The 24,671-nt window shown below is 49.2% G+C and overlaps 1 protein-coding gene across 1 annotated transcript in view; it reads left to right on the top strand.

Moving 5' to 3' along the window:
- Window positions 1-1,936: 1,936 nt before the first annotated feature.
- KCNT1 (potassium sodium-activated channel subfamily T member 1) overlaps window positions 1,937-24,671 on the top strand; it is a 77,061-nt gene continuing 54,326 nt past the window's right edge. Inside the window, exons 1-6 of the mRNA XM_025193863.1 lie at window positions 1,937-1,996; window positions 13,069-13,148; window positions 17,126-17,225; window positions 22,620-22,676; window positions 23,303-23,351; window positions 23,744-23,803. Coding sequence (XP_025049648.1) covers window positions 1,995-1,996; window positions 13,069-13,148; window positions 17,126-17,225; window positions 22,620-22,676; window positions 23,303-23,351; window positions 23,744-23,803 — 348 coding nt within the window. The 5' untranslated portion in view covers window positions 1,937-1,994. The remainder of the gene's footprint in view (window positions 1,997-13,068; window positions 13,149-17,125; window positions 17,226-22,619; window positions 22,677-23,302; window positions 23,352-23,743; window positions 23,804-24,671) is intronic.

Raw genomic sequence — 24,671 nt, 5'->3', positions numbered from 1 at the left:
CACCCTCCCTTGCCCCACACACTGGGGACTGGGGGTGGGGGGCAGCGGGTCAGGACTGGCCATTGATGTTTACAATTGGGTCCTGGTCCAAAAAGGTTGAGAACCGCTGAGTTAGACTGTATGGATGAAGCTGAGCTACGCTGATCTCCAGTGCGGCTCCTCCTGTTGAAGAGGGAGGTGGTGGCAGGAACCAAATTGCCCCCAGCTGTGAGCTTGCTTTGAGTGACTGCTCCTGGGGAGTTGCACTAAGGTCTGAAAACATCTCTGTCCCATCTCGAACAGCCAGGCACTGCCACCGTTCACTTTTGCTATAGCAGGAATCCCTCTCTGACCTGGCAGGAAGAGGATTTTTTCCTTGGAGTTAGAAATCCATCTAAAACCTTGTGAAAGGAAGCCTTCCTGCATCACATGCTGAGCTGCACCTGTCTGCTACCTGCTGAGCTGCACCTGGCAGGTTGTGCGTGTGCATCGAGTGTTGTAGTTTGCAGCGTGGTTGTACAGCGGGCTTTTGACCGGTGCAGGTGGAACTGGTTTGAAATTCTCCGACAAAGCAGGGAGTCTCATCAGAAACCGCGTCTGCAGAGAATGAGAAATGCCTAATGGAAGGATCTCCAGGCCAGTGACCTTCTGTGGGGTCAGGGGCAGGTTTCTGATGGAAACAGGCCTGGTTTGCCGGTGTGGTGCTGTGTTTCAGGGTCCAGCCCGCCATGGACTTTGCAGCGAGCTGGTTCCCTCTGCCGCCCTCCTCCTGCGTGGAAAGCCCGGGGAGCTTCGCTGGCTGCTATCAGTGGCTGACTGTGGTGAGGTTGGCCAGGACTTTTTCACTGGAGCTGCTTTTTTGGGCAGAAGATACTGCTTTATTAAATGGAAACTGTCTGTGGGACTGTGCCAGATCCAGGAAAAGTTGTATGAGGAAAGATTTCTCATCTCTAGGACAGGAATTGGGTCTGGGAAACAGAAACCCTCCCGTATCTGGGGGTCAGCGCAGTCATTTGGGGTGTATGAGAAACGGCAATGAAAAGCCTTGAATCGAAATTTCCCAGGTGCCTGTCTAGACTACTGGGCTAGTCCAGGCTGCATTTTTCTCTTTTCGTTTAGATTTTGGTGGAAAACCATGACAAATCTGTGTTTCATTTTGATGCAGAATTAAAGGGAGGTGGGGGATGCGATCCTGAAGCTTCACTGGATGGGAAAACCATTTCCTGCCCAGCTCTTCTGGATACAGAAAGGTGCTGTGCCGCTAACACTACTCCTTGTCAATAAAGAGCCTTGCTGATTTGATAATGCAGAGAAATGTCAGTGTTTTGCCAAAGGGAGAGTAAAGCCCTCGGAGTAGAAGAACAACAGCAGCAACGGCGGTTCTTGGTGTTTGCATCTCAGCTGCTGACCAAGAGTCTTGCATGGCTTTAAAAAAATCAATTCGGTCTCATCCATCTTCTGTGCCGTTGGCCAACATCATTCTCCTTGCTTCACAGAGAGAGTAAAAGGAATCAGACTTCGTGACAGAGGTGATATCAGACCACCTAGATTTTTGCCAAAAAAAGTCTTTATTTGAGAAAGAGTGGCGAACGTAACTCGTCCGAGATCGCACAGGAAGTTTGTGGCATCCCGCCCCAGACCCCTCCATTCCCCCTCCCCTTTCTACTCCAAAGCTGCCACAAAACTTGGCTTGGAAAATGTCAAGAGCTGCATCCCTGGTGCCGCCGCTCCGCTGGTTTATCCGGAATTGATTTACTTTTCCAAATCACCTGAATAGCAGAGGAGATTTGGGCAGCGTCCAAAGCAAGCTGCCATCGTATTAATCCCACTCTGTTGGTTGGTCAGGAGGTTTTTTGGAGCCTTCTAGATTTTCAAAATATCCCCAGCTGTTGTCACATGAAGCAGAGGGGCCAGGGGAGCTAAGGAGGGCTGCATGTGCTGAGCGCCCAGTCAGTCCTGGAGCAAAGCGTGCGGTGGGGTGAGCTTGCAGGGCGACGTAGAAAGTCTGGAGTACCATGTAAGTCTCATGGAAATTCAGATTGGGAGGGCTGGGGGGAGCTCACGTTTGCTGGAGTGTGGTATGTTCTTTGCAACCCCCTATTTTCCATCCAGCCTGTCATTACATGAGTGACCTCAGCCTTGTAGCTTGGCGTGCTCTGCATTGCTGCTGTTTCTGTTCATACTCACAACCGTTTTTCACTCCTGCATTTTCTTAGGGAAAAAAAGGGCTCGAATTCTTGCTTCACACCTCCCTAATTATCTAGGGAAGATACCGTTATATTGCAGAGCTATCCAGCTGCCTTTTTTTCCACGCAGCTTTTGCTTCGTGGCTGAGATTCGAGCTGTGCTTATTTTAGGTCTGTGTTCGACACTTGTTAGAACAAGGTCTGATGTCTTTTTTGGAAGCTCATCACCTTGGAATAAATTACCTCTGCTCCTAGGTTACTAAAGCACAATAAGTAACTGCGCTATTGAAATGAAATTGCCCCAGTATGTGGGGCACATAATAATAAAAAATAATAAAAAATAAAAAGCGAGGGGCTTGTAGCTAAATTGGTATTTTGAGGATTATCAGAGCGGGCCCCTGGGTGGTCCAGGCTGGAAGGCAGCGAGGGTGAATTCCAGGAGATTTCTCCCCAAAATAAAACCTTTGTGGTCTGCTTTCAAATTCTTTTGGAGTGAAAAGGGACATGCCGGTCTTTAGACACATTCAGTGCACAAAGCAGGTGGGACGCTGGAGGTTTGCAGAAGAGCAAGTGGGTGGTGGGTTTGGTGGGAGGTCCTTTTCCTGTGGCATGGGAGGGCTGGATCATCAGCTGCCAAACTCAACTGGTGTTATTGGCTTCTGGGCAATAAGCTGAACAGGAGCCAGCAGCGTGCCCTTGTTGTGAAGAAGACTAATGGCATCCTGGGCTGCATCGGTAGGAGCACTGCCAGCAGGTTGAGAGAAGAGATTATTCCCCTCTGTTTGGCACTGGTGAAGCCACATCTGGAGTCCTGTGTCCAGTTGTGGGTCCCCCACTACGGAAAGGATGTGGACACATTGGAGAGAGTCCAGTGGAGGGCAACGAAAATGGTTTGGAGACTGGGGCCCATGACTTATGAGGAGATGCCGAGAGAATTGGGCTGATTGAGTCTGCAGAAGAGAAGACCGATGGGGATTGAATAGCAGCCTTCAGCTCCCTGCAGGGGGTTGCAAAAAGGATGGGGCTGGGCTGTGCTCAGTGGGGGCAGATGACAGGACAAGGAGCAATGGGCTCCAGTTGCAGAAAGGGAAGTTGAGGTTGGATATTAGAGAAGACTTTCTCACTAGGAAGGTGGTGAAGCACTGCAACAGGTCGCTCACAGAGGATATGGACTCTCCATCCTTGGAGGTTTTGAAGACCCAGGTAGACAAAGCCCTGGCTGGGATGAGCTAGTTGGGGCTGGTCCTGCTTTGAGCAGGGGTTTGGACTAGATGTAACCTCCTGAGCAAGCCTTCCAACCCTCATTTTCTATGGTGCTATGATTTACATAAAAGTTAAAGTTATTCTTTAAAAAAAAAAAGTCTATGGCAAAGAAATCATAGAGAGGCTGGTAGGCTCTAATATTCATGGTAGCCCCACCGTGAGCAATGGGGAGTGTCTACCCACCCAGTGGCTTTCTAGCAGTTCGGTCCACCTGCGTCGTGTTGAGCCTGAAGCGGTGCTAATGGGACGCACAGTAAAGACAGCGGGTCATATTCATCCCTAGCAGAGCAGCACTGACTTCTAGGAACGCCTCTTTCTTTGTGAACTGGTGAGACGTGTTTGCCTGCCAGCTGCCTCTCACGTTTCCCCCACGTATGGACAGCGAGCTGCAGGTGCGTCCTGATCCTGCCACCATCCGCCAAGGCAGGGGGGCTGCAGCAGATGCTGTGCCAGCTCTGAGTACAGCAGCTGGGGGCTTGCACTTGGCCATTACACAAGCACATCTAAATTGGCCTGTCATACCCCAGCAGATAGACCTCCAGAGCTGAAAGTTTGAGTCTGCAGCTTGGGCGCAAGAGGGTGTTGCACACAGTGACCAGCACGTTACACTTTGCACTTAGCAATCCCCACCCCAGCTTGTGACAGCGGATGCTTTTTACAAGACAGCTCTCTTCCTTTAGCAAGAGATAGTATGGTGGAGGCAGGTAGCGCAGGCCTTTGCACGGCAATGCGCTGACCTCTCTTTCTCATCTTGGTGGGAACGCGTATTTTCAACATTAGATCCGGGTGCTTGCTGCTTGCTCTATGCATCTGTGGTGCAATGGGTGGCATGAAGCACTTGTGGCCATGCAGCGGGGTTTGACCTGGCTATTTCACACCTACTGCAGCTTTGCCCATAAATCGGGCAATCGTATTCTCACATGGCGGTGGTGAAGAGCTAGATGAGCAATTAACTGCTCTTCGGCAGCTCCTGTATGTCTGAAGAAAGGGGAACAGCTGGGGTGGGGACAATGTCCCATAAGTCATAGATGGCTCCAGGGTGGGCACCCTCCCCACCTGTGATACTTGGCACCGGCCCATCAGTGCCATGCACTTTCTCCCTCCTTTCCGGGAATTGCTGGCCTAGTGCAAGAGGGCTGCTGCTCTAAAAATGCAGCTCCCTGGCTTGTCTCTAAATCCCTGAATGAGGCTCTGCGGTGCCCAGCAAGATCTGCCGGTGTGGTTATTTTAGTTGCAGCATAACGATGTATATGGGGCAGCGTCAGCAAAGGTTACCTGATACCGGCTGGGACGCTATACAGCCGCAGTGGCCCGTGGCAAGGCAGGCTTCCCGAGACATGTGCTTCGGTGTTCCTTGTGCTGAGCGCACATCGGCTGCAGCTGTTGCCTTGGCTGCAGTCCGTGTCGGCTTCTTGAATCGCTCGCCTCCCTCTAGCCAGGGTTACAAGAGGGCATCGAGGCAGGGCCAGTGCTCAGCGCTCGCTGGAAATCAGGCCTCTTTACAGTGTCTCGAATTGGGCATCCAGGAACTGAGACACTTTCAGCCACTGGGACTTTTGGAAAAGGCAGGCCGTGATTCTTTCATTCAGCCCGGTCTTGGGGGCAGGTAGCGACCAAGCGGGAAGGCAAAGGCAGTGTAGCGGTGTGCTGCTTTTTATGGGAACTTGCATAGTTACCCACCGGGGCTTTGCCTCGTTTTCTGGGCAAAGCCTCGTACTTGCTGGCAGCCGCGGGCCATTCGTCTCACTTCTCATGCACACCTGGTTGCCAGAAAGGAGCCTGCCGCGGCTGATGGGGCACAGAGCTGCCTTCTTGGATTGTCTTGTGCCCCTTTCGGATAGCTCTGACAGCGGCAGGCTGTTCATACCGTGGGGCCTTTCCCCACCCCACTGTGTGCCTTCAGACACAATATGCTCCTTTGTTCACTTTAGGATTTATTTATTTTTTGCTACCTTTGACCGCATCGGTGACCCACTGCATTCTCCCCCTGCCCCCCATGCCTTGTTGTCCAATTATATCAGGAACTGCTGAGGACACCCATGTTAAATCCTCTGCTTCTGATGCACATATGGGAAAGGGATGAGAGGAGGGTAAGAGGGTTTTAACAACTCACCTATTGAATGCTGAATTAAGACTTGTCGGTGCTTGAACAGCTGCTGCAAACTACCTAGGGCTCCGGGGTTTGGTCCATGAATTTAGAGGGGACGTGGCTGTCTGCATTGTGTGGATCTGACCTCGGGGAATGGGACTGTGCAAAACCTTAGGGTTAGTCTGGTTAGTCTCTGCTTGTTGTTATAAGGAAGCAAATGTAAAGGCAGTGTCTGCCCGGGATATTTTGCCATTTTGGCTTGTTTTAAGAATGCTTGTTTTCATAGTTGCGGCTATCACTGGTGGATAAACAGTCCAGGTTTTCATGCAGAGAGAGCCCTCTGGTATTCATTTCTTATCCATCAGTGTTTATAGTCACAATGTTTTTTGAAAGTGGTTTGCATTACTATAGATCAGGAAGCCATCTGCCGGTAAACCGTGATTGATATTGCTGCTGGTTTCTTCATTACAAAGGCAAATGTTTCTTTACGACAGGCCATGCTTTCAGAAGGTGCCGCTTCAATTAGCTGCACTTAATCCTCGGTGGCGCTGATGAACTGCACATCCACCGATCGATACAATAGCTGAGGGCCAATCCTCACCATGTTTTGGGACAAATTTAACTAAGATAGAGGGCAATTACCTGAAGCGTGCAGTGTAGTGAGTAGTTATGCCCATCTGATTTATTTGTAGAAGATGTGTCCTGACACAGATTAATTATTTCCAAAGCAAGGCTCCTAGAATAATTTATCTCAACGTGCCGTAGCCTTTCCTCACAAAGATCTTCATTAATAACTGAGACCTCCTTTTGATGGTGCCGATGTAGACACTTCCACCCCTTGCTTTTCATCCGTGTGCATTGCTGTTTATCAGTCGTCGTTCTCAAAAGGCCACCACCCGTTTTATCTGGAAACGTGGGGAGCAATGTCCCAGTTTTCAGTGTTATATTACACCGGATGAGAGTATAGGTATCTTTTCCAATTTCTATGCACATGGACAGCCAGCCAGGAGGCAGCATCGTTTTGGGACCAGCGGTGCTGGTAGGAAGGTTTTGATTTTACCAGCTCTTCTTTTCTCCATTCACCAACTGAAAACTGCCTTCAGTTTCTTGGCTTTTGCTTTCTACAGCTTCAGCCTCTCCAGGTTTGATAGTGGAGGGGTCCTGGAGTGAATAGGGAAGCAAGCATGTCTTGCTCTGGGCATTGCTTCTCTTGCCTTCCATTAGGGCATAAATATTTCTAGCCGTCTACTGAAACCCCCTGGGCTGACACCCCGGATCCAGACCGCTTCCTGGATGTTTAATAGAGTTCTTTGCTTCATGCTACAGAATTTCCAGCCCTCCCTGGTGATGGGTTTTATTCGTACTTTCAAATGTTGTCTTACCAGTTGCTTGGTTCATAAGCTGTGTCGTTAGAGAGCGATTTCTCCCTTGCAGCAGAACCAGCGTAAATGCCAGATGCCCTCCTAGTTCTTGCTAATAGCTCCAGGACTCTATTATATCATTTCTGTTACAGCATCCAGCTTTCTATGCTACATTGCCCGTGAGACAACGTCGTGCGCACGCTCCCTGCCAGCATCGTTGGAGTCAGCAGTGAACGTGCGAGCAAGTGAATGGGGTGTTTCTTCTGCAAGTAGCTCAGGAAGCAGCATCTGCTGTCTCATGAGCTTCCTTTTCTCTTTCTCCCACTTTCTACCTGCTTCTCCTGCGGGATCCAGAGAGGTTTCCCAAAGGTGCAGACTTGATGCAGCTGAACGAGGGCTCTGGAGCTGTTGTTCCCCTTCACCTGGGACGCAGCCTCCTCCAGCAGTAACCGGGCATCGGGCCGGAGACATAGGACTGTGCTTTGCTCTAAACCCAGTGACTGAGACCTGTGCTATCAGCTTTACAGGACAGAGTCCCACTGCAATTGGTGCCAAAGGGTGCCTTGCTAGTGCAGACTACACATGGGTCCAGTCCCCCACGCTCTCTTCTAGCTGTCTCTCCAAGAACAGCCTTAGGAAGGGTGCTTCCGTGCAACATCCCCAGGAAAGAAGTGTCTTCTAGGGTCTGGCAATGAGATGTTAGCCTCCAGTCGGATGCACTTGCCAATCATACCCCAGACCAATTCATTATATATGTGTGAACATATATCATCATTTTCTGGGAGCCTGACAAATTCGGCACTGATTATTTCAACCACGCAGGAGAATTTATCATCGAGCAGCTTCGCCGAGCTCATTGCTTGTCCAGTCCCAAAGTGCCTTTTGCTTCCTGTATATTAGGCCACGTCGGAGCAGGACATCGGGGTTAATAAGAGCAAATGTCAGCACTTGCTGACAGTGACCCCCCAAATCCCCCACCATCTTCCTGAGTTTTTTTTTAAGAGGGGTTTCTGAAACAACACCGCAGCTTACTGAGTAAATCCTCGCACAACCCCCTGCCTTATGGGCGCAGCGTTCCTGTTTGGGAAGAGCTTGTTTCTATCTCCCTTTCATTAGATCTAGTAGAGCTAATCGATCAGAACTAGTAGTGCTGTTTTCCTTTAAATCATGCTTCTGTCCTGTACGTGCCAAGCACTGAATAGTTGAACAGGGACAGGCAGTGACATAGGTACGAAGGAATGGGATAGTGGAAGGGTTAGCATCAGCTGCAGCTCTGGGGTTTGTTTGCTGTGGTCGAGTCCAAGCTTGGGCCTCAACAGTATTTTGACAATCTCTTGTAAGTAAAAATAGTAATAGTGGCTGACGGACGCCAGCACAACACAGAGAGAAGCAGGGGGACTAGTAATTCATTGCACTCTCGGCTGCTTTGTTAGGGTCCTTAGTAAGAAATGGGCTCCTTTGCCATTCTAATGCAAAGCTGACACGCGGCTAATTTGCAGAACGATCTGTTTAACGCTGCAATTAGCAGTAGAACTGCAATTATGCCACCTCCGAGGCTGTCATAATACCAAAGAGAGAGTCTGTCAAGAGTCATAGCTATTTTTGTGGTCATTGAGCTCTGCTTCATGCATGGCCTTAGAGGTCTAAAGAAGGCGGGGGTTTCACTTCACAGCTTTTCCAAAGAAAGATGGACATGGTTGCTCCTCCAAATTTCTCTCTTCCATGGGGTCTGCGGGTAGAGTAGAGGGGCACAGGGTTTGAGTCTGCTGAGGAGTGAATGCAGGACGGCTCAGTTTTGCTTCCAAAATGAACGGTGATGGGGGCCCAGAGTGCCCAGTGTGTGTATGCAGACTTATGAGATATTATGTGAGTTTATCTGTGTCTTTACCCTGCCCCGTGTCTGCATGCAAGCTTCTGACACATTCCCTGGGTCTACTGTGCCCTGGGTCTGTATACTACCTTACTACCTCGCAATAAATTTGCTGGATTTGTCCCACATCTGTATGCTAGCTCATGAGATATTCCCTGGATTTATCACGCCCTGTGTGTGTATGCAAACATATGATATATGATATATTCTGTGGATTTATCGTGCCCCATGCCTGCCATTTATGAGCACTAATAGATTATGTATTCATTTAGCATATACAGTGTTGGCATATTGTTCCAGCCATCTTAAGGCAACGTCGTTGCCACTGTGAAGAGCTTGAAGGCCACCAGAAAGCGCTGTAAATGGACACAAGTCAACCATGCGGTGTTTGAACTTGTCCGCCAGGACACGTGTTGTCATTGCAGAGGTCCCATTGGTATAGATTTGAGGCATAGTGACCCGGTCCAGTTTGAAACTGGTTGAAAAGTGCCCAATAACGGCGTGGCCAGTTAAATCCTGGTTGACTGACTGTAGGGTCAAGAGATGACGTGGTGATGGATCGGTGCTTGTGCCGGCCATTCTTCATGCCATTGAGTCGGTATGGAAAAGTCAAAGGGTTTTGCAAGGGTGGACCATATGGGACGTCTGGAGGGGAGCTGAGCTATTGGTGGGTGGAAGATGTCCCAGTGCACTGGTAGCATAGGATTATCCCATAGTCTGGCTACTTCATTCGTGTGGTGGAGGTGAGGGGGAGCATCCAGGTGAAATCACTGCTCTCTTTCCTGTTGTCCCATTCCTTCGGGTGCTTATCAAGTCAGGCACAAGGGATGTCTAAAATAAAAATAGAGTTTACCAAGCTTCATCTTTCAGTGGAGGAGAAGACGGTAGTATTCAGACCTCCCTTATGCCTTGGCTTTGGGTTAGACCCCAGCCTTATTAATGCTGAAACAATACAACCAGCTTTCTTCCTCATCGCATCGGTGCTCTTCGGTACTGGGTTGCCTTCTGTCTTCACGTGGGGAGTGAGAGGCATTGGTGTTTTCTATTTCTTTTTGTGGATTGGCAGAAACCTCCGTGGAGCTCGTTTCTCCTTATGCTTTAGAAATGCAGGGTGTTGAGCCAGGAGCAGAGGATCTGGGCTGGACTGGGACTGAGCGAGGAGGAAGCCAGTGGAAAGGGGGTGGACTTGAGCAGAAATGTCTGTCGAGGGTGGGGACGTGGAGCCGAACGGTGCGGGTGGAATAGCGCCGTGTGTAGTCCAGGCCTTTTTAGATGTCTCTTGAAACTGCCCCTGCTCAGGGCCACCCAGCAGCAGATGCAGCGTTCAGAAATTCTCCCAGAAGCTCCTTGCGTGCCTTCGCTTTATTGCCTCGGTACCACGAAACTTCAGCGGTCCTGCAAGCCCAGTAAAATTCAGAAATGTTCGGCAGCTCCTGGATTTGACAGGAACGGTCCATGTGGTATCTTAGCAACAGAAGTCACGTTTCTCTTCGTAGATGGGAACGACATCTTTTCTTTTTAACGGCTCGGTGCTGCCGAACATGGCTCTGACGTGAGACTGAGTCATCCGTGTTTCAGGGATGTTGCTGCGGTCCCGCGACGGCTCTTATTCTGCTGCAGCCTAGCTCAACTCTGGCAGTGCAGAAGCAAACCCAGAATCCAGGGTAAATGCAAGAGTGGCTGATGGCGGCAGTGGAGATACGGGTCGAGGGATGTTGTGGTGGACCCGAGGTTTTTCTGAGAAGCGTTTGAACTTTGTAAGATTTACACGAAGTGGAAAGCAAGCCAACAAAACCTTGTCCACTTTTCCTGGGCCGCAAGTCACATGTAAAACCAGGCTTTCCCCACCATTCAACATCGCGCGGGCGTTCACGTGTTATATTTCATGCTGGAAGTCACTGATGTGGGAACTGGGACGTATCGGTGCTCCCGATTCTTGGCTGGAGGTCCGGCCCTATGAGTTCGGTGAGATCCATAAATAATGGACTTCACTCTTCGGGTTTACGCTACCTGGCTATTCAGAGATCTGGCTCAGTTCTTCACCTTCTTTGCAAGCTTGCCCTGGGTTTGATGTACAACCTGGGGGGATCGCTTGAGGGAAAGCAGTGCTTCATTCATCGTTCCAGAGTCGCGGTCAGGAATATAAGAGGACATTTCAGAGAAAACAAGTGGCTGGTGACCACTAACTAGTTTTCATCTGCTGGGAACATGCGCTGTCTAAAATATGGAAGAGAAATAACCACCTCATGGACAGTGTCAGCTGGGCGGTACATACAATATATGATAGTGGGTGTGTCTACATGTGCATTTACACCAGCTCAAATTTACTGCGCAGTAAATTACTGTGTAGCAAGCAGGAGTAGGCTGGCATCTACACGTGCAGGCATTAAAGTGCATTAATGCTGTGTGCAGACTGACTTGGGACTAAAGTTAGTCCCAAGGCAGCCCATACACACAGTGTTACTGTGCCGTAAGGCGTCTCCATGTGTGTTACTGCGCAATAACTAATCGGGCATAAATTTGATACCTGCATGATGCCGGTATCAAATTTACGCTCAAGTTGGCATAAGTCACCGTATTTACTGCGCACGTGTAGACGTGTGCCCGTACTGTGCAGTAATTTTGGTTGCTGTGCAGTAAATGCACACATGTAGACGAGGCCACAGTGAACAAGCCGTGTGGGGATAACACAGAAAGCAGCCAGTTTCATTGGAGATTTACAGGTGGTCCTTGGGCAAGCAATCCCACCGGACAGGGCATTAATTGTATTTCCTCAATGAAATTGCATGCCACTAATAATGCAGAAAATGGACAGTGAATGCGGCAGCTGCTCTGCATCGTTTGGATAATAGTGTAACGGGGGAGAGTCGCTCTTCTGTTCAAACAGTGACAGGTTTCCATCTTGGAGGTCTAAAGCAAAAAGGTCAAGTACCTGTTTTTAAACAGTGTTTGGCTCCCTCGCGCTTATCCTCCTCACAACTGGAGAGTGGCACTTACTGCTCTTTTTAGAGAACAAGATAGCAGCATGTGGTTCCCGGCGAGATAAATAACAGAGCCCGCAGCATTTAGACCCACATCCCAGCAGCCAGGACACACGCAGGGCCCAATCCTGCAGTCCTTGCACTGGCACATCCTCCCGCACGACCTTGCAATGTGTAACCTGGTGCAATGAGTGAGAGCCCAGGAGCTGTGCAAAGGGCTGGGGGACTGGGTTTTGGAGCCCCAGACTGCACACAAGTCCCTTTTCTCAATGATTATGTTAACTTTGTGGTTATAAATGCAGAGGGTGAGACCCTCAGCTGGGTTATGCGGCTCTAACCAGGGCCAGATTAACCCTTCAGTGGGCCCTAGGCAAATGAACTTGTGGGCCCCTACTCAATACTGTATATTTATATTACTTTTTTTCACTCAGTAATTATACTATGTAAAATAAGCACAACTGGGCCCCTTCTTCACTTACGGCCTTGGGCATGTGCCTAGCTTGCCTATGCATTAATCCAGCCCTGGTTATAACTGCTTGGATCTAGACCAGCCAAGCTAACAGGTTATAGCTCCCACCCCTGCATAGGTAAGGGAGGCTTTGTGACTGCCAAATGAGCTTATATCTGGGGCTGAAGTTATAGGGCATAGCACAGAGCGTGTCTGCACGCTTGCTCTGGGTGCCCTGGCTTCCAGGTATCGCTTATGGTGCCAACGTCCATCTTCTCTGTTTCACCCCAACGGCTGAATAGCTGCCTCTGGTTCCAGCTGCAGTCGAGGGCAGCTGGAGTCGTTGTCTTGTGCCTCTCTAAATTTGAAGTATGGAGGCAGGGCACTCTTGCAGTGGGGATTTTGTCTTTGCCTCCTGGCCTAGGAAAGCTGGGATGTGTTGTCTCCGGGACCTGGTGAGAGTGCTGATCCCTGCAGGGTACCTGGGGTGATCCTTGGTCTTCCATGCTAGAGGAGATCCCATGCTATAGAAGAACCGGCGGCTTCCCAGCCCCTTTGTACTGTGGAAGCTGCAGAGAAAAGGTAAAAGAGGGTTGTGATAGAGTCCTCCAAACCTCATCTAAATAAGACTTTGGGTAAATGCTTGTTGTTACTATGACTGTCCATTTATATCATATTTGCTTGAACTATTAGCAGCCTGCTCTGCACAGTGGTCTAACGCCCTTCTTTTTCACATCTCTTTCATAGCATGTGTTGTGGGAAGAGCTCTGGGAGAAGGATAGAGACACCACCTGATGGGCTGAGATGCTTTTAGGGGTGGGAGGATGCGGAGAGGACGGCACTGCCGACGGCAGCTCCGATTAATTCAGTCCTTTCTCGATTTCCTCGCAGGGTCCAAGTCGAGTTCTATGTAAATGAGAACACCTTTAAAGAGCGACTCAAGCTGTTCTTCATCAAAAACCAAAGATCAAGTAAGTGTTTGCACCAAAGCTCTCCTTTAAAATCCTTCTTCTCCAGATAACTAGGATCATGTCTGTCTGTAATGACACGGGGGAGAACAATATGAAACTGTTTAACTCGCTTCAGACTACACCAGTGAATTGTGTTGGTTTTCTTACAGTCTTGCTTTTGCTCTTTCTTTTGTTTGTTCGTCCTTTCTTTAGTCTTTTCTTTCATTCTGTTCTTGCTTTATTTCATTCGTTCTTTCTTTCTTTTGTTCTTTCATTTTTTCCTTAGTCTTTTCATTCGTTCCTTCGTTCTTTCCTTTTTTTTGTTTCTGCTGGTTCTCGAATGGAAAACTTGCACCATCTAGTGGTTCCCATTTGCAGTCTTGTGTCCTTGACACCGCCACTCCCAATGGATCTGTTCTCTGATACCAGGTTTTCGACGTGCTGTTCCTCAGCCTGAGTGATAGTGTTGCTGTATGGTAGCCCCCGTGTCAATGCTACACGTAGCAGCTGCCGGATTAATGAAATTCATCTGTGAAAGCAGATTGGTGTGGGAGTGGGTTTCCTCTCTTTCTGAAGAACAAGGCTCCACAAGGAAGATGGGAAAGCAGGATGTATTTTTGCCATCAGCATCTCAGGCATTTGCATGGCATTCTCTACTACAGCGTGCAAGGACAATTTACAGGGGGCCAAATTGTGAGTTATACTGAGCACTATTAATACCTGCCCATACCAGTGGTGCTCAGTGCCTCGGGATCTGCAGGAAGAATGATTGCCCCAATTGCAGTGAGCCAATGCTCTAGCCTGCCCCGAGCTTGGAGGGAAAATTCATATGAAAGGATTCATCACAGTGGTGTCAGTAGTTTAATAAACAGGCTGGAGAGAGACATAGATTCTGGTGAGAGTGACTATTGCAGGGGACAGCTGGGATGCAGGGACATATAGTGCAAGATGAATTCTCATGGAGGCAAGGTGCAGAGAAGGGCTATGAGGATGGAAATGAAGAGCCTGTTGTCTGCAAGCCTGCACTGGTTTGGCCTGAATGGGGACACGATGACTTTCTGCAAATATATCAAGGAGCAAACAGCAGGGAGAAGAGCTGCCAGCTAAAGGGAAGTATTGGCACAAGAACTGATGGGTGGAAAATGACCATGAATAAGTTTGGCTGGAGATTTAGAAGATGATCCCTAACCATTGGAGCAGTGAGGTTCTAGAGCAGCCTCCTAACAGGAGTTGTAGAGACCAAAAACCACCACTATTTTGAAGACGAAGCTCAATAAATTAATGAAAAGGATTGCGGTATGCGTTTGCCTGTGACAGCAGGGCCTGGACTGGTTGAACGCAGAAGTCCCTTCCAGGCCCACGCTCCTATGAATGCCCATTCTTTGCAGTGAGTCTGTTGCATTAGCAATGAGCAGCACAGCGATGTGTGCATGCACGTGCCCCGAATGCAAGCGGTCCTCTCATCGGGACCTAAGCACGCATGTCGATGTTAATCCAGGGGCAGTGCGAAGCTGAGACGGTGCAGGCTGGGTGCATTTGGTTTTGCACGTGCACCTTAAACACGGCCCGATGCTCACAGGCACGATTGTCGTGGCATTTGGGAAACTCTCTGGCATAGCCCCATAGTCTGCATCGTCCCAGCCTCTTTCAGCCCTGGGCTAAACATCTGAATTTGTACGGCTTACTCTGGCTGCGGGCAATACCCATCCTGGGCTAGTTCATATTGAAGCTGAGGGCCACCTCCCGTGTTTCCTTGTCTAGCGCTAGCGCCACAAGCAGTGGGTCGTCCTCCTCCATTTCAGCCCTCGCGCCTCTCCTGCTTCGACTCCACAGACCAGATTCTGCTTGAATACCTCTGCCTTCATCTTCTGTCAGAGATAAAGCATTAATTGCCTGGAGGGAATTAACAAGCGAATTTATAATTTCATGTTTCCTTTTGATCGGTGCATCTCGTGTGCTTGTTAAATAGCTGGAGTGTGGCAGGACAGGGTGCCCAAGGGAGGAAGCGTTTAATGGAAATGTGGTGAATTTCTAACTTGCAATTTGAGTAATAGCCTGATGATCCGGCTGGGGAGAGGAGGAAGTGGAAAACGTGACAGTTTTTATCTCCCATTTCTCCTTCAGCAAGGCATTAAGCAAATGGCGAGCAATGAGTGGACTTCTCTCGTTTATAAGCAGCCTTGTCTTTTGTCACGAGTGCCAGCTTCTCCTGGGCTAAGCAGCCCACCTCCCTCTCCGACATTTTGGGGCCTGCAAAGAGTTGACTCATTTAATTTATTCCCTTTTTGGCCTTTGATTTCTTTGAAGCTGTGCAGGATGCCGAGTGAAGCACGCAAGCCTGGAGAAAAGTTTGTGCAGCACTCTGGGTCTCCTGGAAGCCACACTAGCAGCCGGAAAGGCAATGATTAGGCATCCTACCACGTATGCTATAATAAGTAGCACAAATTATGGTGTTTGTTCATTCTTGCACTTAAAGAATAATGGATGTTTTAAATACTAATGAAACAGATGTTCCAAGTATGGAGTGTGGCTGACAGGGCTTTGGGTATTTTTGTATCCCATCATGAGCTGCGTGGTCTTTTAGAAAGCCTTAAATGCAGAGTTCACTACAAGTTTCTGGCAAAATCAGCAGGGCTTGCAAAGATCAGAAGGTAAGAGTGCGTTCAGAGACCGAGGGCCAGACCACACCGCTCTGCCAGTTTATTCAGGGCCTGAGTCAGTGCCCTGCTCTTTGGTCGGCTTCCTTGGTCAAGTCTCTGTGCTCCGGCATGCCTGCAACAGTGAGTTAATAGTGCTGCCCTTCCTTCATTTCACAACATACATAGCCAACCCAGTCTGCCCCTGTGTTTGCAGTCGCTGGTGGGTGCAGAATTCGATGCCGGGTGGAGTTGTTTCCTTCAAGCACATGTCCCACAACTATCAAAAGTCATTTCCAGTGAAAACCATAGATCTGAAGCCCCCATTTGATATTGCACCTGTGCAGAGCCCGGCTGAACTTGAAAGCCTCTGCAATCCCCCGCTGCAGACTTCATTGCAGGACTGAGGACGTATTTTGCACTTCTGCAAAATTGGTCGAGCCTCTGGAGCAGCGACCCTCAACCTGGGTGCCTTGAGATCCTTTCAAGGGTGCCATGGGGTGCCACGTAATATTAGCATAATATTAGGGGTGTAAATGCGATTTTCAAAGATTTCAAAGATTGGGGGTTGGACTTGATGATCTGTTTAGGTCCCTTCTGACCCTAGCTACTATGATACAAATGGAAATCCATTGTTTAAACAGCTTACTGGCCTGCTGTTGTGGTCTCTCTGACTTGTTTGCAACAGAAGAATTGCTCTAGTATTTGTCTCCAGTCAAAAAGCAAGTGAAAGCTAAGAGCTGGCATTTTCCAAGGGGGACCTTGAGTCTAAAGAGGGATGCCTTGATTGTCACATGGGCTGCCTTGAATCTAAAAAAGGTTGAGAACCACTGCTTTAGACGTTTGACTTTTGCAAGTGAAGGTCCGTTGACTTGGCAGGGGGGTGCATCCCCTTCACCCGGTGCAGACGTAGCCCGTGGAGCCCCCTGCCACAAGGCAGAGCACAAGACCAAACACGAAACCAGGATTCAGAAGCAACTGGAAGTTCATGTTTCTAGGCGGGGAGTTATAATAGTAATAGTAAAAACAATGTGGAGGGGATCTCAAACCTGCTGCCAGCCCTTAACTAACGAGGGTCAGGAGAACATCTTCATGGTTGGCAGGGTCTCACAAAGTGCAGGGCTTGTTGCACTCCCACAGAGGCATCTCATACTGGTGGTGGTGAGCGAGCAGGGGGCTGGGTTGCGTGGCCTGCTGGTCTCATCTTGAGCCCGGTGTCACCATGACCCATTCGATTGCCCTACATGTGCGTGCGTCTTTTTATATGTCTATGCTACATGAGCAGCCTTGCACTGGGTTTTTTTACTGGCTGTGTGTTTCCCTCTTTCACTGCCTTTTCGCCCCTTGTCTTTTCTGCTGCAGGCCTGAGGATACGGCTATTCAACTTTTCTCTGAAGCTTCTTACCTGCCTTCTCTATATTGTACGTGTCCTGCTTGATAACCCAGCAGAGGGGATAGGATGGTAAGTCTGTCTGTCCAGTCTGTCCACAGCTAGCTTCAAGTTTTGTTGATCTTCCAATAGCACAGCACGATTTGAGCCAACAAACTATCAATTCATGGGTCTGGAAATGCTTTCAGATCTTCCACTGTGTTTGCCCATCAGTGGCCGGTAACCAGTCCCAGATAAAGGCAGCTCGTGTTCTGTCCTCCGCACCATAGTTCTGCATCTGCAGATGGGAAATAGCAACAGGAGAACAGTTTGAAAAGCAATTTCTATGCTAAATGTGAGGACTGGTACTAGTATTGGCAGTGTGATTGTTTCTGCCTCGTTTCCTGTTGCTTTTTACCCAGGCAAAAATAGGGCTGTTTCTCCTGCCTTGTTGCATTCTCTCTTTTTAGTTGTTGTTCCTCGAATATGCATTTTTTTGGCCTCTTAGCAGTTGACTTGAAATTAAGGTATCGGGATACTATTGCAAACTGTATAGAATAGCCATGCCAGGCATGCAGTATGAGGTCTAGCCACCTGCACACCCACAGTACGCAGAAATCCGAACCAAGGGTTTTCGGCACTGTGATAGATGTCCAGAGCTCTGCTCCTTGATCAAAGGGAAGTGTGCCTGCATGCAGACGCGTGTGATTTCATCCAGAAGACAATAATGGACACTGATTAGAGCATTTAAAATTATTTCACCTAACCTGCCTCTAGCAGCATTTCTCTTATGCAGGGGTGGTATTTCTCCTTCTGGCCTTTTCTGACTATCTTCTTCATCTAAACTACTCCTAAAGGATGCTACTTAAACAGGAGGTATTCACTTATGCTGCGTAGCTGGTCCAATAAAAGATATCAACCTAGGAAATCCTTGCCTCTGACTATCTTAAATATTTAAAATCCTTGTTAATTCTTCCCACTCTGTTTTAATTAAAAAGAAAATCCCCAGTTATCTAAATAGATTTACCCAGTGGCAGAGAGTATTCCTGTAACCAGAGCTACAACCGTCTGCCCTCCCTCCGCGTTCACCCGGATTTATCCTCTACTTGCAGTGATGATGGGGACCATAAATTTGAATGTCTGAGTTTTTCTGCTCTGATGATCATTACCATGACACATCTTTTATTCTTACTCTTACTCTTCATCTCAGTCTTCATCTCAGTCTTATTACGGGAATCAGTTATGGTGGACATTTTATGTTGGCTTCCTGTGCTGTCATTGCTATTGGACTTGAAGTCATTGGACCCTGCAGAAGTTGGACATTTTTAATGCATGTTTGTTCAGCTACAGAGGACATTGATGGACCGCACGGAGCGGGATGAGCGTGGGTGCATTGGGAGATGGGGTTGGGTACCCCATCCTGGAGATGGGGATGGAGAAGGTCTAGAAGAGACTGTTTCCAGACACTGAAGAACTATTTGCCAAATGTATTTTGCAACACAGCTGTCATTGCCTCTCCCCGCGGCCCTTTTCAGCAAGCCAACCTTTCAGCTGAAGTTTTAGAAGTACTTTTGATTTCCCTTGTGTCCTTAGAAGTTCTGTTTGAAATCCATTCAGACATTTCTGATGTAAGTGTTTTTTCTTCCCTGCCTTCATCCTCTTCCTAGAAAGGTTGAAATGTCAGCGATGCATGGAGATGAAAAATAAAGCTACGTGTTAAGGAACAGGGGAGCTCTATCAAAGTTTTTCACAGCGGGAAATGGCAACGCGTAGTTCTGAATAGCTGCGTATCTCTTCATCAAAGAAGTGAATACAGCCGTCAGTCTGTGCAACACTCGGTAGTCGAGCCACTGTCCTTGCAGACATGGAAAGGAAGAAGCGTTAGCAAGAATCTCACTCCTGCTGTAGCTAGCAAAAATACGGGGTGGATGTCTTGTGGCATCTTGTCATGCCTCATTGTCTGAGACTCCCTGAAGCAAGTGACTGTGTTCACCAGCCTTGCACGATGCACTTGAAAATAAAGCTGGATGGGAATTTCAGAGGACAGGGAGAAACATTGTCATTGGGATTTTTCCAAACATGTTGTGAAAGTTTCGGGGGGGTCAAATTTTCAAATGATGCATTGCAGCCTGTTCTACAAACTGGCCAGAAAAACAGCCAGAAAAAGACAATTTCATTGACAAACTAAAATATTCGTGATGAACGAAAGTGTTTCAGTTCTGGAAGGCCACGACAGTGCCCCGTGGTGTCTTGTCCCTTCATGGTGCGTCGTGGCGTTGGCCGGCACGTGGAGAAGACGCCGTGAAAGCCGGTCGCACCTGAGCCCCATCTTCCATGAAGCCCTGCAGCAGCATTTTCAGAATAGATATACTTTTTTTCTTGCTAAAACCTCCCATTTTTTCTCTGAAATAAACCCATTTTCTGATCACCCTGTTGCGGCTGCAATTTTGCAAATAGGTTAGACAGCGGGTTTGTATAGGATGGTCTGGATGGCGTTGGCAGGGGGTTGGTCTAAATGGCCTGTCAAGGTCCCTTCCAGCCCGACTTCTCTCTGAGTCTATCACCACCTTTAATTTGTATTTCCCCGTTCCCCCTCCTGGCGTGTCGTGGCCCTCTGCTCGCAGGTCTAGTTTAGCGGTGACAGTAAAAAATTATTCTGCCTATGAGCTCCTTTCAGCTCTGACTTCAAAATGACTCCTCCATTTTACTGAAACGCATCATTCAAATTGCCTTCGGACATGGTGCAAAAGCACAAGATTTCAGTGCCGTGCCAAGCAAATGTTTTCTGTATGTTGACATTTTTAAAGGCTCTGACTCTAAGTCCTGATTGAAGCCTTGTGAAAGGAAATACGCTTGGCCGTTTAGAGACCGGAGCTGACAGGCAGTTAAATGCACCAGCTTTGCTGTGTCCATTATGGATTTCCTTGTTTTGTTGGCCGCAAACAGACATAACTTCTCCCAGAGTCGGGGCACGGAGTGAAAGTCTGTTAGTCTTCTCTCTTGCAAGTCGGCGAGCTCCGAGGCTAGGTGCGATGGGAGGGCGAGGAGAAACAGGACAGTTAGCACTAAGGCAGAGCTCTTGCATGTCCTTCACACCCCATAGGAAGGAAACGTGTCTATGTTTTCAACTTAGGTGGAGAATTAAGTGCAATGCCCAAGCCCACCGAGTGAATCAGTGTCGGACGATGGCTACAAGTCCAAACTCCCTGGATTTAGTTTCTAGGTTTGGACTGAGCCTTTTCTGTTTCTACACCATTTCATGATCTGGATCACTGGGGGAGCCAGTTCTCTGTGAGACTGGCAATCCAGTTGACTCTTGGAAGAAAAGCAACATCCCTGCAGCTTGATGAGAAGAAACGAATTCCAACTTCTCCTGCCAGAGAAAGCCCGGCTAATTAGAGACCCTCCAAAAACACCTTCGCTCTTTCTAGGTGGATGTAGTCCTTTACGTTTGCCTGCACCAAAGAGCACGTTTGGAAGAGGGGCTTCATTACAAGGGGCATTTGCATTCTCGAAGGGTGTTTTCAGGTCCTTAGGACTTGATGGGCACAACGCGTGCTGCCGCCAGGAGAAACTGCCTCAGCCTGACGAAGGGTTTTTAAACTTACATTTTTTTTCCCCCAACTGTTTAAGTTGGTCTGCTGAAAGATATCAGATTCACCCAAAGAACCTTGTCCGCCGATAGATTTTACACTTGAGAGGCAGAACTAGCAGCTTGTAGCAGAAACTCCTTCCCCAGGTTGGGACAAATGATCAGCCACGGGCATGTAATAAAAGCTGGTCAGCAGCACGAGTGCATCCTCTCTTGCTGAAGTCCTGGCTTCTGTACCCTCCACATGCTTGTCGGTGCTCTTTGCCTGGCTAGTTATTCTGGAGGGCAGCTACCTTATCCTAGAAATAAAAGATCTGCAGCATCTTCTGCGTTGCAGTGATGGTTTATTCGGAGACAGCTCCAGCAGTGCTAGATTTGGCCGCGCTAACAGTCATCCCTGGGGAGTGCCTATACTCTACTCACTCTTAGCTCCCTGTTGCTCTGCCCCCTTCATTTCGGATCACTGCTTCTGCCGGTATGGGATGTACAGCCCCTTCTTTGCCTGCTGGAGGACCGCTGCCCACCTCCTTATTCGATACTTTCAGGACATCCGAATGACTTCGCCCTTAGGTCCCATTGAAAGGCAATGGGATTTAGGCAATGGGGTTTAGCTGCTCTGGAGTATGTTACCCAGTGATGTTTTCAGCACTGCGGTGGAACAGAGGTGACAGCCCACAAGCCCAGAGGGGAAAGCCAAACCTGCCATTTAATTCATTTATTCATTCCCTGCCGGCATCTGGCGCACAGTGTTTAGACTTTTAAAAACCCGTTATCATGCACTAACGAAAGACCCAGTGGCAGGTGTCCTGGAAAGGGTTATCATGCACTAACGAAAGACCCAGTGGCAGGGGTCCTGGAAAGAGCATTTGCAAGGAACTCTTGCAGTTCCTTATAACATCACAACCCCTATTTTCAGCAGGGAGCTGCCTCCATAGTAAATGGCTCGCAAGGGCATAGCATCGAAGCATCTCCCAGCCTGTAGCAGGTTTACCTGCGCCCCGCGCCGTGCAGCATGGAAGTGCTGTAGTGTCAGCCCCACATGACGGGTACCTGTCTGGCCCCTGGCTCACTCAGGGTCATGCGGGTGATCCACGGCAGAGCAGGGCTCTCCCTTGGCCCTAAGCTAATGACCTGTTACAGGCCCCATCTTCCTCTCCCTAAGTGAGCAACTCGCTTTGCACCAGAATCAAATGGTCTTTGGAAGCCAGCCGTATCTTTCTCAGATGTGCGCACGTCTCTGAAATGCTGGTTGGCGCACGGCAGTCGTCTTCTCTCTCTGTCTTTCCCACAACCCACTTGTCTAAGATGCTTCCCCGGGAAGAGTTATGCTGTCTGGCGCCAAACGCATGTGCCAGACAGGATGAATCATGTCTTGCACGCATCTCCATTTCCCTTCCTCAACATCTTGGGGTTCTTCGAACTTGGTTCGTGGTCAGCTGTCCCGGAGAAGGGAAAGACAGGCTTGGGTTTATATTCTGTTGCCAAGAATTGGCATTAGCGGCTCGGCTTTTTACTTTAGATTGCTCTAGGGAAAAATGCTATTTATTTGTGTTTCTTTGCCCTGCTAAACCAGTGCAGCGAGGTTACCTGCATTACCTGGTCTGGATACAGGCTGCGTGCCGGCAGCTCTGAGGAAAGTCAATGGGATCTAGAGCCCTTTGACGTCTGGCTCTGTGAATTAAAAACAACACTGAGAGCTTGGCAGGACTATTCGTACTAAACCACACTGCATATAGGAGGGGTTTCTGCCGTTTCCAGCACCCGCCTCCTTTTTAGCACACTGTTTTTTGTATTGACGTGCCTTGCCTTGCTTCGCGGGGTTAAGAGGCAAAGTGTGTTTAGCCGTTACATCGGACTGGTTGCATCTCACCTGGTTAATGTGTCTCTTGTCTTAGCTGGGAATGCGAGAAGCAGAATTACACGACCTTCAACCAGTCCACAGATATCAACTGGTAAGACGCCGACAGCCTGCACCTCCGGCTCTGCTCTAGCTGCTTGCTGGGAAACCTAGGGCTGTGAACTGATGCTTGCTGGCTGCTCATAAAAACCTCTTGTTCATAGAGGTGCATGCCTGGGGGCCTGCACACATGAGCACTGCCTCCCCTGTTGCTCCTACTCGCATGCACATATCAAACGCGGAAAGGTGGCAGGCTCTCCAGAGGCCCCTTTGCGGCTGCTCTCAAGCCCACTGGAGGTGGAGATCTCGAGAGAGACGACAGGACTGTCGTGCTTGTGGGTTTGCGATCAGGAGTGGGGTGGTGGAGCACGGCTGAGAGCCCCTGGGCTCAGACCCACTCTCAGGGTCTCCCTGGGGGTTCGCTTTTTGCTAACATTTTGGCAAAGGCAACTGCCGTGAATTAGATGGGCCAAACCCAAACTCTTTAGCTCGAACTGACTCCCACCAGAGGAAGAGATTCAGATCTGGATGTAGACTTTTCACCTTTGGATGTGAATATTACGGCTGCAAAAGCCAGCGTGCAGCTGATGTTTGCATTTCAGCTTTTTCCCTTGGGCAAAGCAGCAAGTTGGGTGGTTGACACAAATTCCAGGTTGGAAACTGTTTGATTTTTCCCTGCAGGGCTCCCATCTTATGGGTGGACAGGAAAATGCCACTCTGGGCCATCCAGGTGAGTGAGAAACCCTGAGGTTACGCTTGTCCTCCGGAAGCTGCGCGGGGTTGATGTTGCTGAAGGTTTATGCCCTATGGGAACGTGCAGGCAACGGGACGGTTTGATTAGTTGGTGGGGCAGCCTCAGACCCTTTAGATCGGGGGTCGGCAATGTTTTTGGGCACCCGCAACCTCGACGCGGCGTGCCAAGGGAGCCACGAGGGGCCCGATCCTTGTTGTGGCAGCACAGCCTCAGCCCCTTCCCCTCTGTCCAGCCCCGGGTGCACGTGCCAAGCAAAATGTCTTTGCGTGCCACGCTCTGGCACCCTTGCCGGGGGTTGCCTACCCCTGCTTTAGATGATGCTTCAAACCGAGCCCCAGACAACGGTTTTCTTTGATTTTATTTTTCAGGTCAGCATTGCTTTAATCAGCTTTCTAGAGACCATGCTACTCATCTATCTCAGCTACAAGGTAGGTTCCTCCAGAGAAAGGAGCATGACCCCCTCACTTGCAGCTCCCACTGAAATCACTCCAAGTCCTTCCTTCCCTTCCCCTGCAGCCGTGGGTCTGCTTCCCATACAGCTTGACCGCGGGTGGTTGGAAATTAAAACCTGGATTAAATCCGCAAGCGGCCTCCGTCCATTATTGTGGGTCAAAAGGAAAAAAACCCAACCAAAACAAAAGCCGAGCCCCAAGTACTTCGGGGGTTTCAGAGTATTACAAATCTGGTGCTGGCTCCAGACCTGACCTCTGCAGCTGGAGTTTCATTTCTGATGCATTTTGAGTTTTCCCAACTCTCACTCATCACCCAGACCACTGAACTGAATCACCAGGCTGCTCGGCAGTCCCCACACCCAGGGACTATTCCTGGGAGCGGAGGCATCAAGTAGCTTTGTGCAGAAAATAGGAAGTTTCTTTGGGGAACTGGGCTGCAGACTCCCTTCCTCTTCCTGCAGCTTTGTCACCGGGGCTCAGTCCTGGACAGTGTCAAGTGCCTGGACTAGCAAAGCAAGTGACTGGCTTTAAGTTCACAAATCCTACTGACTTCAGTCCGGCACGTGCGTGCTGTGCTCTGCGGGAGGCCCGAGAGCCGGGCCCGTGGCAGCAACGAGCCCACTGGGAGCCGGTTTAGGGCTTAGCAAAGCCTAGTAGAAATATTTCCTGCGTCAGGGACACAGCTGGCTGTCCACGGGAGAGTTGGGAGAAGCGAGTGTAAATGGTTCCCAGTGGAAGGACGTTTGTTAAAGGGGCCTCAGCTGTTACATTAATCTTTGATAGCATTGTCTTCAGAAGCCCCAAGGCCTGTAATCTCCTCTGTACCCCTGAGGCATTCAGTTCA

The sequence above is a fragment of the Alligator sinensis genome, unplaced genomic scaffold (assembly GCF_000455745.1).
Source record: "Alligator sinensis unplaced genomic scaffold, ASM45574v1 scaffold611_2, whole genome shotgun sequence".
NCBI classification, from domain to species: Eukaryota; Metazoa; Chordata; order Crocodylia; family Alligatoridae; genus Alligator; species Alligator sinensis.
This window is presented reverse-complemented; position numbering and strand designations above follow the sequence as displayed.